The 17,593-nt window shown below is 35.6% G+C and overlaps 1 protein-coding gene across 1 annotated transcript in view; it reads left to right on the top strand.

Moving 5' to 3' along the window:
- The window catches only part of LAMA2 (laminin subunit alpha 2), a 601,080-nt gene that overhangs the window by 202,585 nt on the left and 380,902 nt on the right, over nt 1-17,593 (top strand). The window contains 1 exon segment of the mRNA XM_025382237.1: nt 2,771-3,013. Coding sequence (XP_025238022.1) covers nt 2,771-3,013 — 243 coding nt within the window.

Here is a 17,593-nt window from a genome sequence, read left to right on the forward strand (position 1 = left end):
ATTAGGATTAGAGATAAGTTTTATTTAGAAATAACTCTAAGAACAGTTTTCATATTTTATTTTCACTTTGAAAATAAGTCAAATTTGCTTCAGCCTCAGCGAACATGTTTATGTAAAATTAAATGAGAGCTGGCAGTGAGCTGTACATTTTTTTTCCTAATGGGAAATGGGTTATGGGTTAAAGATGTACAGGCTGGCTGGGCACAGTGGCTTATGCCTGTAATCTCAACACTTTGGGAGGCTGAGGCAGGTGGATCACCTGAGGTTAGGAGTTCGAGACCAGCCTTACCAATATGGTGAAACTCCATCTCTACTAAAAAAAAAAAAAAAAAAAAAAAAAAAACCCAAAAGAACAAAATAAAGATTAGCCTGGTGCAGAGTCTGTAATCCCAGCTACTAGGGAGGCTGAGGCAGGAGAATTGCTTGAACTTGGGAGGCAGAGGTTGCAGTGAGCCAAGGTTGTGCCATTGTACTCCAGCCTGGACAACAGAGCAAGACTCAATCTGGGGAAAAAAAGAAAGATATAAAAGCTAGAGGCCCTGGCCTCTACAAGCCAGCAATTAGTTATTCGTCTTCCTTGTCTTCTTTATCATTTTAAGACCTTGTCAGTAATACTTTGGGATTACCAGTAGTTAGGACCAAGATATTTCATATTTTATAGTAGAGACAACTCTATCTGTGCATTTTATAAGATTAATCAATTGGTATGTTTCTTGATGAATTTCTATATGAAGAAATTCTACGTGATGAGTTGTTCAGTATGAACTATCTAAAAAACAATTCCTTATGAATAATACCTAAAAATGCATAAGTAGCAAATATCTCTTATAATGGTTGGTGTAACATGTTCTACGTTGTTCCTACTTTTGCCCTTTCTCTGTTACTTATTTTACTTTGTCTTCATTTTAAAGATAATTTTATTTAAAAGTAAAACATTTATGTTCATACAAAAAATATAGCAGAATACGGGATGGAAAATAAAAGTCCTTCTCCTTTTTCCTTGACTCCCAAAGGAAACAGCTTTAATATGTTCACATATTATCTCTCCCCAAATGTCTTGGCATATTCAAGCAGTTATAGGCACATACATAGATATGTGTGTCTATCTGCATTTATACTTATCTATGTGCCTTTGTAAATATAAATTCATCACTATTTCTCACCTGCAGTGATACTCAATAAAACAGAATTCTCAAAGCCCAGACGCCTCAGGACAAATATCTTGGCTGTCCTTCCTATGCTGGGGCCAATCAGCTGGCCTCAGGGGAGAGGAGGCATTTGGGAGGTTGGGCAGCAGTGATTTGTCAACAAGTACAGAAGCACATCAGTATTTTATCAACTAGTTGTTCCACAGCTGTGCCTAAAAGGCTAATAGTAACCCTACTTTGACTCATTCGATGGGTAGTTTCCCCTCCATGGTTCTCAAGCAAGCCTGCATTCAAGTAAAGATCTCCAAGGACTAGCATCAGAGCCACCTGTATTACCCCATTCCATACCAACTTTTTATATTTTTAAATCTAGTCCCTTAGGGTATACCATAGATCCTATACATGTATGCATGAGCTACCGTGTCAAAACTATGAAGCAGATAAAATTTATTTCTAGAGAGCATCCCTTTCAGGATTCCCTCTAGCTCAGCAGGCCTGTTAATCACATTGTAGTGAGCCTGTCCTCCCAATTGTGTCCCACCAGTGATCTCATCCACTTAGAGCTTAGAGCTGCCAAGCTGTCATACTTCATAGCATTTACTAGTCAAGAACATATCATACTGTTTTATTATTATAGCACTTTTCATTTGTCTCATTATTACACTGTATTAACAACACATTGATGGTGGAATAGTAATTTAAACTAGTTTATATCTGTCTTTCTACCTAGAACATTGTATATAAATGTCATTCCATAATGTTTCTGCACTATTTATTTGGACTACATTGGTAAAGACACAGATTTGTACTACCACAAAACATTTAGAATATTTCTTTTTTTACATCATGAAATTCTACACAAATTTGTAAATAGAGCATTGCCACATTCCTCTCCATTGTCACTCTGTCGACAGTAACAATACCTCTTTATTTCGCCCCTTTTCTTGCATGTTTACCTTTTGTAAGGAGAAGGTACAGAAACCCTTCAGTTAATGTGTTTCAGGTTCAATCAGTTGTCTTCATAACACTGGAATTTCTCATCCATTATTTTCTATTTGGGACTGTAAATGAATGGACATGTATTGAGGGTTTGCTACCACAATGCTAGAACCACAATCTGAACATAGGAATGTGTTTATGTTGTTTTTGCTGCATACTAACTCCCTCTAAATGGCACTTTTTTGAGGATTATCTGATATAAGTAAACATGTTTTCTAAACTATCAAGCACTATTTACACTGGGAATTTCTAGCTTGTATTTTACAGTCTTTAACATAGTAAAGTGAGTAAATTCGTATGTACTATTAATAAATGCTTTGGGTGGTAATAATTATAATGGAACTTTAAATGTCAGGTGAAATGTTGCCAATGAGTTGTTACAAAACTAAAATCCAATCTTAAACCATTTCTTTTAAAGCCATGGTTGTCAAAACAAAACCACTTCTTAGCAAAAAAGGTTATTAAATATGAACCTGTAATGGTAAAATCATTTCAGACAACATTATAAGATTATAGAATAAAATCTGAAATAAAATCTACTGTAGCATTTAGACTTATATTTGACATAAAATGATGACAATATTTGGGAATTCAATGTTATTGTTGTTGTTCTTCCTCCCTAGGTGTTCCAGATTGCGTATGTGATTGTGAAGGCAGCTAACTCCCCCCGGCCTGGAAACTGGATTTTGGAACGCTCTCTTGATGATGTTGAATACAAGCCCTGGCAGTATCATGCTGTGACAGACACGGAGTGCCTAACCCTTTACAATATTTATCCCCGCACTGGGCCACCGTCATATGCCAAAGACGATGAGGTCATCTGCACTTCATTTTACTCCAAGATACACCCCTTAGAAAATGGAGAGGTAAGATGAGAAAACTCACCATTTAAGCACATTTAGGACGGCGAAATAGGCCTGTCAGAAAGACCTGAATATATCAGTAATTAATGTCAGGGAGATTTTAAAATAGGATTTAGCAAAAGTACATTTAAATGAGTTATTAAATAAAAAAGAAAAACCCAAGGTGATTAGAATTTTAACTACCTTCATGTGTCTCCCATCTCCAGTAAAGATCAGAGAAGAGGAAATAGGTTTAATCTGGAAAGTCAATGATTAATTTTACATATAAAGAGACTTTCTCAACAATGAGGATTGCTAATGATTAGAGAAGGACTGGAGACCTTACAGGTGGCCTTACATTTGTGTGTACTTTGGTCTGAGATGGAGACAAAAGAAATGAATTTGTGAAGAAATGTAATCCACATGAAAGACCCAAATGAAAAGTAATTCTTTCAATCTTTTGATGTTTTTCTGCTGTCACCCCATAGGGCTACAGTGGGGTTTCTTCCCTGGGTCAGGCTTTGTGGAATAGTGATGTGCAGGAAGTCTTAAGTTCTCAGTGATGTGCAAGTTAGGTTATATGCTTACTTCAAATATGTTCTACTTCTCCAGTGTCTTTCATCCCGTGGTTAAGATTTGAGATTCATTCATTGATTTTAAGCCACATATTCTAAACATGGCTTCAGTTGTTATTAGTTTATTAGTTGTGTGTGGGGGTGGGGGGATTGGTGTTTTTTGTTTTTTTGTTTTTTCTATTTTCTGGCTTCGTTATGTGTTCTTGATCCAGTTACTTAAATTCTCTGCACCTCAGTTTCATCGCCCATAAATCAGGAATAATAATAGTTCTTACCTCATATAATTGTCAAGAAGAATAAATGCATTATTGTATTTAAAGCATTAGAACAATGCTGAAATGCACACTAAGTATTCTGTAAGTGCTATTTTTATTGTTTTGTTGCCATTAAGGAAACCATTACTACTATTATTTTTATTATTATCCTTAGTCTTCTCTTAAATACCCAAACTTTGACTTACTGACTCTCTTGGATTATCCAATACCTCTTTAGTATATTTCCCTAACTTGTCTCCCTTTAGTATATGTGACCCACCTCCTTTCATCCTACCTAATTATGTACATCTCCATTGATACTCACACATCTGAAGCTAGTATCATCTTTTATATTTACATTTTCAGAAAACCCGTACATTCTATCATGCCCACCCCAGCCGATCTAGGGTTATCTCTAAACACTTCTAGAGAAAATTAGGTTTTTGGCATAAATCTGTCAGATCCTCATTAGGCACTATTTGTGTATTAATATATACCAGTGCTTCACTATATTTCAAATTCCATGGTCAAAAATACCAGTTTTGGGGAAAAACATTCCAAATGGTACTCTCAGCAGAGATCTCAATCTGCCAAATGACAAGGACTCAAATGCAGTGAGTCAAACAGCTGTTCAACCTGCTTTGTGCCTAGAGGCATCCAATTCCTGGCCAGTTTGGCCTGAGGATAGGAGGGTAGGGACTGCAGAAAGAATTTTGAGTTGAATTTTTATTAATTTTTATCCTAGATTCAGTTTACATAAAACTACTAATTGTCTAATATTTTAAGGCTATTCTATACCTTTAAAAATGATTCAATTCAGAAATTTATTAAGCAATGCAAAATACACTTAGGCAGATATGTAAAATGCATGCCACAAGCATATACCCTACCCATTCTCTCCATTAATAATTGTTCTCCATTTCTTAAACCAAGTCAGCCTGCCAATATGAAACAAAAGATGTGTTTGTTAGTTAATTATTCAGTTTCTTTAGTTGGCTATATTGTTTTCACTCCTAGACAACACTTACTAAAAACTATTTATTGATGGTTACTATTAGGAGCAACTGACTGAACTATCTCTATGACATGTTTCCTTATATTCATTTGTCACTCATAGAGAAGTGAATGAAATAAGGAACAGAAAGTAATTCAAAATATCTGTAATAGAATGATAGGATTGAAGAATAAGAATGAAATTCAGACTTCTCCTAGGCTATCTGTTCATTTTATATAGCTTACTTTGTGGAATATGTTACTTTTTTGAATAGACAGGTGATATTCTCCAAGACTCTCAGCTCAATGGTAATAGAACTGAAATAATAATTGAGGTCTCTGATTCTCAGTTAAATATTTCATCCATAATCTGGTAAAGACTAGAAGTTGTCTTTTAAAGTTGACAATCGCTAAACTTAAAAATGGTTCAGAGGAAATATAGTATTGCTGGATCTAATGTAAGTAGAAAGACACATGGAATTAGAAGACCTGGATTCTGGTACTGGTTCCAGTTATTTGTGGGACCTTGCTCAAATTATTTAATCTCTCTGGGATTAAATTTCTTTAATAGATGAATTAGTTCAATGCCAAAATTGTTCTAAGGCAGCATGGTATTTTCTAAAATAATATAGTTTCGGCTATCATACAACATTTGAGGATATTCTAAAAGTTTTGGATGCTTTTCTCTAACATTATCCAGACAAAGCTGTGGAATAAATCTCACTCATCAGCTTCAGTTTCAAAATTGTGTACTTTCACATAACCCTTAACACCTGGAATACAATTATTAGTCGTTTATGTTCAAAACTTTACAGAGAAGTGACAGTCAGATAAGAGAAGCAAACATTTAAACCAGTACATAAAACATGATTGTATAAGTACTACAACAGTAGTGTGTACAGAGAGCGATAAACCTCCCCCTGCTTGAGTGGAAGGAGGCACATTGAGAAGATAACTTCTCAGAATACAGGACAGCAACAACTCTTATCTCAAAAGTCTCAAAGCCAATATGCAAATTCATCTCTAATAATGCCTATGTGTTAAACTCGGTACATACAGAATTCACCTCCATTGCTGAGGGATATTGTTATCAGATATAGGATTCTAGGTTTGCAGTTATTTTGTTTTGGAACATTTTATTGTTTTCTGGTTTCCATTGCTTATGCAGAGAATGCAGCTATCTAGTGACTATCTTTTGGAGTGACTTTTCTCTGATTTCTTTAAATATGTTTTCTTTATCTTTGTTCTTCAGTAGTTTTACTATGATGCTCCGGATCTTCACTGCCCACTACAAGAGCCACTAGCCATATGTGATAATTCAAATCTAAATTTCAGTTAATCCAAATTAAATTAAAATTCAGTTTCTCCATTGCACTAGCCACATTTCAAGTGCACAATAGCCACATGGGACTAGCAGCCATCACACTGGATTGGGCAGAAAGGAACATTCCCATTATTGAACAAAGTCCTATTGGGCAATGCTACTGTAGATTGTACCTTTTTATTTTCTACATATCTGCAGACTGATGTCTTTCATCAGTTCAGAGAACTGTTCAGTCATTACCTCTCTAAATATTCCCTCTTCCCCATTCCCTCTGCTCTATGATTCTAATTAAAAATGACTTGGAACTTTTTGCTGTATACACTATGTATCTGAAACTCTCTTTCTTAGTTTTCATCCTTTTGTCTTTCTGTAGCTTCGTTCTAGGTATTTTCTTCTGGATTATTTCTAGTTCATTAATTCTCTTCTCAGCTATGTAAATATTGCTATTAAAGTTATTCATAGGATTCTTAATCATATATTGTATTTTTCAGTTTCTAAATTTCTCTGGTTCATTTTCTTTTTTCTTTCTTATTTTTTTTGAGACAGAGTCTTACTCTGTCACCCAGGCTGGAGTGCGATGGTGCAATCTCGGCTCACTGCAACCTCCACCTCCCGAGTTCAAGCGATTCTCCTGCTCAGCCTCCTGAGTAGCTGGGATTACAGGCATGCGCCACGATGTCCAGCTGTTTTTTGTATTTTTAGTAGAGACAGAGTTTCACCATGTTGGCCAGGATGGTCTTGATCTCTTAACCCCGCGATCCACCCGCCTTGGCCTCCCAAAGTGCTGGGATTACAGGCATGAGCCACTGTGCCCGGCCTGGTTCATTTTCAAATAGAAGTTGTTTCTCATTTTACATTGAAATTTTATATTTATAGTAAAATTTTAATTTAATAATATGATTTATTCTAAAAGTTTCAATATTCTATTTTTGATCTCCTCGAGCATAAAGTAAAAATTATTTTTAAAAGTTTTTGTCTGATAATTCTAATATATGACCTTTTTGGATATATTTTATTTTCTGTTTCATCTGCTGATTCTTTTTATGCTGTCTTACATTCTTATGTGCCTGATTATCTTTGTATAACAGAAGTTGTATTTGAAAGAGAACGTGTAGAAATAATTTGAGAGCTAGTATATTGTTTTCATCCTGTGTGGATTTTCTGATGCTACTGCCAGGCAATGGAAATCTGGATCAACTTAATTCAATTTTAGGGATTCAAATATCTGGGACATTCAGATGATTCAAAGCGGTGCTACAACCCAATGACAGCTGCTTTAATTCCAGTATATGCTCATTCTCATGCTGCCTGTCTTTGGAGTCCAAGCCAGCGTGTGTGGGAATTACCAAAGTCCCACCCATGCAGTCCTGGAATCCAACTTTTGTCCTCCTAATACAGCAGGGCTGTCAAAGTGCTGCTCATTCTCTCAGCCATGTCTCTGGACAGGAAAATGCTCACAGGACAAAAACTGTCACAACATACCAATCACCTGCCTAGACATCTCTTTTGTCCTTGATGTTGAGAAGGTTATTCTTCACTCTCCTGATAGCCCTCACATGGCTTTAAACATATGTTTTTGTATATTTATCCAGTTTGTCTAGTTGTTATCATTGAGAGTGTTGACTCTTACTGTATAATCTACCATAAATAGAAGCGAAGTTGCACATGCATTTAATTTTTTTTTTAATTTTGGAATTTTATTTTGGAATTATGTTAAATTACACACATATATGAAGATTACAGAGAATCCTCACATTCCCTCATCCAGATATCCCTAGGAATAATATCTTAACTAATGACAATACACATGTTAAAACTAAGAAGTTAGCATTGATACACTGTTGTTAACTAAACCGCAGACCTTATTCAGGTTTCATTCACTTTACCAATTTCATTTTTTCTCTTCCGGGTTCCAGTTCAGGTACTATGTGGCATTTAGTCACTTATCTGTGACAGTTTTAAGAGATATTTTAAGAGATATTTAGAGATATTTTATAGACTATTATTCAATTTGGGTTTGCCTGATGTTTTGTCATGGTAAAACTGGGCTTCTGGATTTTGGGAACCAATACCACAGAGGAAACAGTTTTCTCATTGCATCAGTCATTGTTTATTAATATATGCATATATTTTTGTTTCTTTTTTATTGGTTTATGGGGCTTATGCTTCTATTAATAGGTAGATTTTTAAAATGATTTTTTTAATTTTTATGGTTACATAATAGGTATATATATTTTAGACAGATTTTTCATGTGGACAACAGTATCTAAATATTTTCTGTGATTTGTAATGTATATTTTTGACAAAGCATTGAATGGTCATTTTCTTCCAGACCATCAAAATATTCCTTAAATATGTCAGAAATAAGAAAAACAAGTCCCTCCCTCCCTTCTCCCTTCCTTCCTTCCTTCCTTCCTTCCTTCCTTCCTTCCTTCCTTCCTTCCTTCCTTCCTTCCTTCCTTCCTTTTTTTTCTTTCTTCTTTATAAACAGGTTCTCATTGTGTTGCTCAGGCTAGAGTCCAGTGGCGTGATCATAGCTCACTGCAGCCTCAAATTCCTAGTCTCAAGAAATCTTCCTACCTAAAAAATCAACCTCCAGCTAATTTTTAAAATGTTTTTGTAGAGACAGGGTCTTGCTATGTTGCCCAGGCTGTTCTCAAACTCCTGGCCTCAAGTGATCCTTCCACCTTAGCCTTCTAAAGTTACAGTCTTCTGAGATTACAGGCATGAGCTAAGGCCCATCCATGTAACAAGGCATTATGAAATAAACATGTCTGAATTGTTACACACTAGTTAGAGAACAATGTTCATGTTTTAGGCTTAGAACATTAATAAGAAATAGTCTTCTTGTGACTAACGCCAAATCTACTGAGTCTAAGGTTTATTACATTGCCACTTGTCTAGAGAATTTTTGAGACATGTGCCAAAATCTTTAGAACATTAGAGCTGAGAGATACCTTAGGTAAATTTCTCATCGATCTATTAAAGGATATTCAAACCCTCAATTTCAGCCTCTGTATCCAAACTTCAATACTGCCCTATGTCCATATCATCACTGGAGAGGTCTAGCCTTTCCTTATGGCCTCTTTAATCTTAATTGCATCATCTCTGATGTTTTATTTGGCTTTGTTACTCCAGTTACTCCCACCTGTTTCCCTTCATGGTTTAGTTTGGCCCCTTCTCTGCCCTCCACCCCACATTGATTTCAAGAGATCAACAAATGTTAATCATGTGGATTTGCCAGTCCCCTAGATAACTAGGTTCAACTACTACCAAGAAAGAGCTTAACCCTGAAGCTTAGCATCCTAGGCCTGCACCCAAAGGGAGAAGAGAAGCTCATTCTGAGCTATGAGATAATCATAAGGTATCAAGTCTCAAGGCCTGGCAAAGGAGGGATAATGGAGGACATAGGCGGGACAATAATATGACCGGGTGTGTCGCTATCCAGGCTGCAAATAGAAGGAGGCTTTGAGCAAAAGCCTTAAAAGAGTTTTATTTTAGAAGAGCAATTTTCTATCATCAATGCCAAGAGAAGGCTCAGCAGGGACCCTACTTTGTCCTGCTTTGAGCAAATGATACTGAGCTCCCTAAGAGGAGTTGCAGGGTATGAAGCAACAGACCACAGGAGCCTCCATTACTTTGAGGTCAACCATAGGGTAGAGTTCTTGTGGGAACAGCTACATAACATGCATGTCCAGCAGTGCCGCAGGGAACCAAGCCATCAAGAGCTACTGTCACAGCCCAAGTGCTGCCTCTGCCGAAAGCAGTAGCCCAGATGCTATTGAGAACTGCTAACAAGAACTGCCACTTGGAAGCACCCCGATAATTTGGCTTTACTTGGAAATCACCTAGAAGCATTTGAAAAATAGCTACTCCTGAAACCAGAACTTTTAATTCATTAGATTTGTCAGAAGCTCAGGGCTTCAGCCTTTTAAACCCTGTAGGAGAAAAGGGCACCAGTTATTTAGGGAAAGAATAGTGATCATTCCAGCTACTTCCAACTGAAGAAAGAGACTAACCTTTTCTGTCAAGAAACGTGATAGGTTTTGGTGGACTGAATCTCTTCGCAGGTTTGAGTTGAGCAAATAAACTTCTAACTAAAATTAGGTTATTGATGGTCGAAGGGGTAGCTGAGAGAAGAATCACAGTAATAATGTTGAGGAGGACGAACTGTCTAGATGGCACTGCTTTAGAGATCCTAGAATTAAAATGATAATATTTTTCTGTTGTATGAGACTTTTCCTTTTCTATGACTCAGATTATTGCTTTTAATTTATTTGGATTGTCACTAGGCTGCTAACTAAATATTCATGGTTGCCATAGTGATTTTGCTTCCATTTCCTCATACAGAGAACTTTAAGTTATTTACATATGATTTTTTTTCCTGCTTACCACCACCTTCTCACTCTCCTGGACTGCAGCTCAATGGAACTTAGATTCACTTTGATTCTGCTTTGAAACAGGGCAGGCTTATATAAAAATCGCGGGAGAAACCATCATTAAATCTTGAAGTCACTTTTTTTTTTGTAAACTGTATGTAGAGCTTTGATATTATTTTGATTTCCTATGTGACAGAATTTTATATATACAGACAGAATATTTTTCTTCCTCTTTTCATCATCTGACATTATGGTGATCCTTAGAATTGCAAATACAGGAGAAGGAAGACACAAACCCAAGACTGTATTAAAAAATGTTTCAGAAATTCTCCTTTGATATAACATTGTTAAGGTTATAACATGATTTCACATGTGAGTTTGTATGGAAATGAGGGAATGGAAATGAAGACCTAGCCTTTCTCAGTTACCCTTGCAATTGTTCCTTTAGGGAGAAACAGTGGAGTATCACTAATTTGTATTGGTTTTGAATAGAAATTTAGGTAAATAATTATTTGGGGTTTCAGGCTTCCTTTCTCTAAAAATGATTCTTTTTAGACCAATGTGGGGCCAGTCAGTACCTGGAGCAACAATGTTAAAATACCTCCTTACAATGAGGTTTATATGGAGTCCTCTAAAAAATGAAATGTTTCAACTCTGGTTGGAAGACACAGAACAGCTGAAATATTTTGGAATGACACACACATAAAATACATAATTTATTTAAGGTAATATATTGTTATATTTTAAAAACACATCTTTGTAATAAAATAAAGATAAAATTAAGAGGATTATATTCCTCCTTTTTCTCTGTTGATGAGTTAATAGACTCCCTTACTCCTCCTCTCTCTCTCTCTCTCTCTCTCTCTATATATATATATATAATGCCCAGAAAGCATCCACAAATCCTTGTAAAATTAATGCAGTATTGTTGAAAAACAAAGATAGCCAGAGAAACTGAATGAGAATGGAATCCTGAGGAGAAAACACCAATATTTACGAGACCTGGTTTTCTCAGTGTTGCGGAACAGGAGCCACTGAAATGGAATAGAAGGGTAAGCTTCTGTTAAGCTGAGTAAAGAAGCCCAGGGCTGTGGAAGAAGGTACAAAGACACTGCACACTGACTTTTGGGGAATTACCTGGATTTGGCTTTCAGGTAGCTCTGCAAGGATTAACAATAGGGTTCAGAAAGAAGAGTTGAAGGGGTGGCCTGCCCCTCCACACCTGTGGGTGTTTCTCGTAAGGTGGAACGAGAGACTTGAGAAAAGAAATAAGACACAGAGACAAAGTATAGAGAAAGAAAAGCGGGGACCCAGGGGACCAGCGCTCAGCTTACAGAGGACCCACGCCGGCACCGGTCTCTGAGTTCCCTTAGTATTTATTGATAATTATCTTTACCATCTTAAAGACAGGGGAGTGGCAGGACAATAGGATCATTTTTAGGGAGGAAATTAGCAGTAAGACATAAGAACAAAAACCTCTGTGATATGAATAAGTTCAAAGGAAAATCCTGTGCCTTGAGATAAACTTTTTAGCAACATTGTTTCATCCTATCACATGGGGATAAACCTTGGACAATACCTAGCTTTCCTAGGCAGAGGTCCCTGCGACCTTTGGCCGTGTACGTGTCTCTGGGTAGTTGAGATTAAGAGAATGGTGATAACTTTTAACCAGCAAGCTACCTTCAGGCATTTGTTTAACAAAGACACATCCTGCACAGCCCAAAATCCATTAAACCTTGAGTCACCGCAACACATGTCTCTTGCAAGGACAAGGTTGGGGGTAGGGTCACAGATTAACAGCATCTCAAATACAGAACAAAATGGAATCTCTTATGTCTACTTCTTTCTATATAGACACAGTAACAGGCTGATCTCTCTTCCTTTTCCCCACAAAGAGTAAACTACCTAATATGTGCCCCAGCCAGTTTACATGGTTATGAAAATGCTCAAATTAGATTTTTATGGCAACCCTCTCTTTAACCTCTACAATATAATAGCATTTCCAGCCTTTTTATTCTCAAGGTTCAGTAGCTAACATTGGCTTAAGCCCACTCCTAACTGTGAAATGACTGAGCTGGCTCAGCCTGGAATGCGATGGGGGAACATGAGAGGGACCCAGCCATACCACATGGGGCCATGGCTAGGGAGGGCAGAGGCTACTGAACAAGACCGAAGGAATAAGTGAAGCAAAACACCACAAGCTTACTGAAGTTGGAGGACCAGAAGGAATAGGTGAGGGTCTCAGTGCTAATGTAGGGTTAGTCCAGGACTAAGTAGACAAAAATAACAATAAAAACAACAACAATAATAATAACAATAACAAATGATGGCTAGTATTTGTTGCACATTTATTTTATGGAGGGTGTTAATCTCAGAATTTCCCATGTATAAATTCATATATACTAATACTTGTCCCATTTTACAGCTGAGACACAGGTAGTACAGAGAGGTCAAATAACTTTCCCAGGGTTCCTTAGTTAGAAATTTTTGGAGTTGTGATTTGAATTCAGTATATTCTCAGAGCACCAGAAAAGTACAAGGCTAAAAGTTTCCCTCTGTGTCTGGGGTTTCCTGGAAAATCTGCTCAACACTATAGGCTCAGAAGTCTCCTCTCTTAGCAGGTCGTGCTGAAACTCTATGTGAGGTTGCACAGGTCTGAGTTTGAGCTGCTGCTTATTTTTTATTTTGGGGTTTCAGTGTTTTCATGTTTTAGATTTAAAAAATTCTTTACCTTTTAGCTTTGATGAATTACTTCATTTTTATATCTAATAGGTTTTTTTTTTTTTACCTTCACTTTAATTGATTTCTTAACCTCTTTATCTTGCTCATTTTTTGATCTTTTTAATAATTTTGGATTGCTGATTTTAATAATTTTATCTTGGTATATTTATATTTATCAGTTTTTTCTGCTTCAAGCTTTATTCTGGCAAATGATGTATATTTATATTTCTTTTGTGTTGTTTTTAAAATAGTTTTAAAATTTTGTTTCTGGAATTTCATGTATTTCAATTGTGTTACATACTTGTCAGATTTTTTTCTTTAATAATTTTTAAAGTGACTTTTTGCATTACTTTTGATCATTTTACTCTTAGCCTATTTTGCACTTTTGATACCTAAATATAATCTTGTTTGTCTAGTGTTTTAGTGTCTTTATTCATTGTTTCTACATGGCAATAGGAAATATGACCATAAAAACCTCAGTGAAAGTAACCCACATTTACAGATGGCTTGTATTCCTTTATCCCACCCCCCCCACACCCCACCCATTCAACCCATCTGTAGCCTCCCTTTCAGCTGTTCTTAAAAGACCTTCCTTTTTAAGGGAACTTACATTTTCCCTTCAATACTAAATCCCAAAAGCTATAGCAATACAGAAGATCCACTGACTAACAGTTCTTCCCAAGACAATAATAGTAACTTACATGCATAATTGTTAAAACAGTTTTAAGGTTTTTGTTTTGTTTTTTGCTATCCATGTTCCTAAAACATGTTATTCCTCTAAAATTTTACTATATGAAATAATTGACTAATGGTTGAACAAATACTATAAACATATAAGGAAGGTGATATGGGTTTACTCACAGAAGAATCTTCGAAACGTGTATCTGATTTGGTTCTAATAAGAATCACATTACAGGAGATCCAACAGAAGCTATATAAAAAGGGTTTTAGAAAATGTCTTTAAATATTAATTTGCATCCACTGTAGCATTACTATTTGAATTTAACTTCCTTCCAGTACACCTGTAGAATGAGCTATTGAGTTTAACTTCTTTCCAGGCATGGTTATGGAGTCTGCTAGTGTGTGGGTGTCCCAGGGGTCACACCATATTAAATAGGCTGGTGATAAAATGGGTAGGAGAAGATTTCTCATCAGGAACATTTTAAACAGAATCTGTTGATTCTATGTTGGGGGCGGAGGCTGGGAGAAATAGGGAGATATTAGTCAATGCATTACTTTTATAAGTGGGCAACAGAACCCATGTTTTGTGGTCAAAGTACTGCAGAACTTCCCAAGCATTGTACACGTTTCAGTTTTTGACCACGACTTTAATGCTCCATAAGGAAGCCCTCTAAGAATCTTTTTCTTGTCCATTTCTATAAGAGAGAACAAACTGCTGTGTTAGATATAGTTGAGACCCATTATAATAATGTCACTACATTTTGAAATAAAATTCTGAAATGCCTTAATACATAAATCAGTTTATGAAGTCTTTAAAATTGGCTGCTAGAACCAGTAAAATTATATTTTTGGAACATAGTTAACCATTTTGTGCACGTAAGTGAGACTGTAGAAACTAGGGTTTTAAATGACTTAAAAGAGATATATTTCTCCAAATTGTAGGTAATTATATCAATATTACTTTGACAGAGATATAGTAATTCTCCATCTTAGAGTAAAATTTAATAAAATATTAAGTAAGCCAACAAGTAAATACACTTTTGGTCAAACAAAACTTTAAAAATTATGTTTTTCTTTTATTTGACTCAAGCTAATTCTTTCTGTTATTTTTGTTATTAATTGACTACTCAGGTAAAATTCCATCTAAATTGAATTGACATCATCTATTCCATTGTCAGAAAAGACCAGCCCTCTATCCCATTCAATTTATTAAACTGCTAATCTTCCGGACTTTTCTTCAAAGCTTGTCAGTTTTGATCCAAATAAACTTCAGATTTCATTGTATAGACCTGTTACTTCTTGTGTGAAAGACAGTATGGTTTCATAGAATCCACTCTTGGCCATTGTTAGTATTGTACAGATAGGCACACAAGCGTTTAAATATGCTAGCACCTTATTGCAAAAAAAAAAAAGTTCTACTTATATTCATTGCAATATATTATAGAAAATGTTTTCTGAACTGAAAATTATAAACTGTTGTCAATAATTCAAGTCCCAATTCTGAAGTGTATTGAGATTACTGAACTGTGAAGCAGGAACAATATTTATTCTCTACATAAAGAAAGAAAAGGACTATTAAATGAACTTGATATTATAAGAAGCACTTCAGGTTGCCAAAACTCATGTTATGACATCTGTAATCAGGCCTAAAATCCCAAGTAAACATTCCCTGATGGAATGGCAGATCATGCTAGATTTGCTGGTTATTATCAGTTTTATTTAACGTTACCTAAGTAGAGTTTAAGCCTTTCAGTTAAAATATGACTCCCAAGCAAAAGGAAGAGGATTCGTGGATTAACTGTTGTTTGTATTATCAATAATATTGGCAATAATCATTTATCTATTGCGCTCTGTCAGTTACAAGGCACTCTACCATGCATTCTTCCATCTGATCCTCACCAAAGCCTTGGAGATACTTGAAGCCAAAATTGTTATTATTCTCATTTTACAGATGGAGGTGAAGGAACTGATTTGAGGTCACATTGTGGTAAATGTTCAACACTAATCTCTACTCCAGGTCCAGTCCAGACCTTCTGATGGCAAACCTTATAATCATTCCACTTCATAAATGGAACACTTAGGTCCAATCAGTCATTTTCTAAATGTGTATTTACCATTGGTCACAAGGGTTTGTACGACACTGTGTGGATAATTAAATGCCATCCACCATCTCTACTGAGGAAAACCCAAGGGTGTGTCAGTTAATCAGTCTTACACGGGAAAGATAATGTACTATTATCTTTATTGCAAAAGTATACTTGAAAATACAACAAAGGATATTGAAGCTATTAAAATGAGCTTCTGATCCTTAGGGAAACTATTTCAACACTAGAGCTATCATCAAAAGTCCTTGAGACAAGTAACCCAGGAGTGGAATGGTTATGATTACACTTTATAGGCAAACTTAAAAAGATATCAGGAGTTGCTTTACTAGGTCCCCTGCTATGAAGTGAAAACTGGAGAAAAATGTACAGCAAAGCAATCTAGCCCGAGGATGTGTACTATTTTGCACCACAGCAGACTGACTACAGTCAAATATTTTCATTGGAAAAATGTAAATGAAAACTGTTGCTCAATTCTGCTACTTGGGTAGTACATAAGACATATAATTTAAATTCTAATCATGGATAACAAAAATCCTATACTTATTTTGATACTTATTTTGCAAAGGAAAATGGCAGTCCTGGTAAGATTATAAGTTAGAAAATTATATTTCCTTTGTGTAAATTTGTTCTTTAACTTCATTCAGTAATCAGAATTATTTGTTTCCTTTTTCAAATTATAAGTACCTTCTAAAACCGAGCCTACTACTATTATGTTGAGCCATGGGAAATTGCCAATATTTGACTATTTTAGTCAATTAAAATGCAGTTTCATATGGTTTAAACTAATAATATGCCAAAGCATGAATAGAAATACTTGCAGAAATACTGTCCTAAGTATAACCTCAGATGTACACAGCATTTTAGCAAAAGCATCAATGGGAAATCAGACAAGTCCTTTTGCTGAAACAATTTATAAGTATAATAATTTAATTTGTGAAGGCCTTTTCTTTACCAAATTAGTAATATGGTGAATATTAAACTAAACACGAATCATACTACATTTGTTTTTAAATTTTGTAGGTAAGGGGGGAATAGCAAATAATATTTTTGTACTAAGAATCAGGCATTGTATCAGTTGTTATAAGGAACTACATGAAAGTTGGTGGTATACAGGTTACCAGTAGTAAGTTTGAGAACTGTGTTGTTTTGGCTCACAGAATATAAAGCATGTATGTATATACCTGTATCTTCACATAGACACACTCTGTTACCCTTATATGTATTATATAATCACATGTGTAGATGTTCATTGTATCAAGAGTGACAGTTGACACCTTTTAGGAGCATTTTACATATTTTAAAACCTGACATCCACTTACAGCACTTATCCACTATTCTCTTCAGGATAAACTACCTTTGTTGCATGACTGTTGGTAAAAATTCTTGGATTATGTCAAGGGAAAAAAAAATCCTCTATTGCTTTTTAAAGAAAAAATATCAGAATGATTTAATTTTGTGTTATTTTTTATCTCCACATTAGTTTGTTCTTTCAGTGGATTAAAGACGTTTTTCTCTTCCATTATTTCAATTTGTTATGTTGCATCCATTTATCTTACAGAAAGATAAACTTTT

This window comes from Theropithecus gelada, chromosome 4, assembly GCF_003255815.1.
Source record: "Theropithecus gelada isolate Dixy chromosome 4, Tgel_1.0, whole genome shotgun sequence".
Lineage (NCBI taxonomy): Eukaryota > Metazoa > Chordata > Mammalia > Primates > Cercopithecidae > Theropithecus > Theropithecus gelada.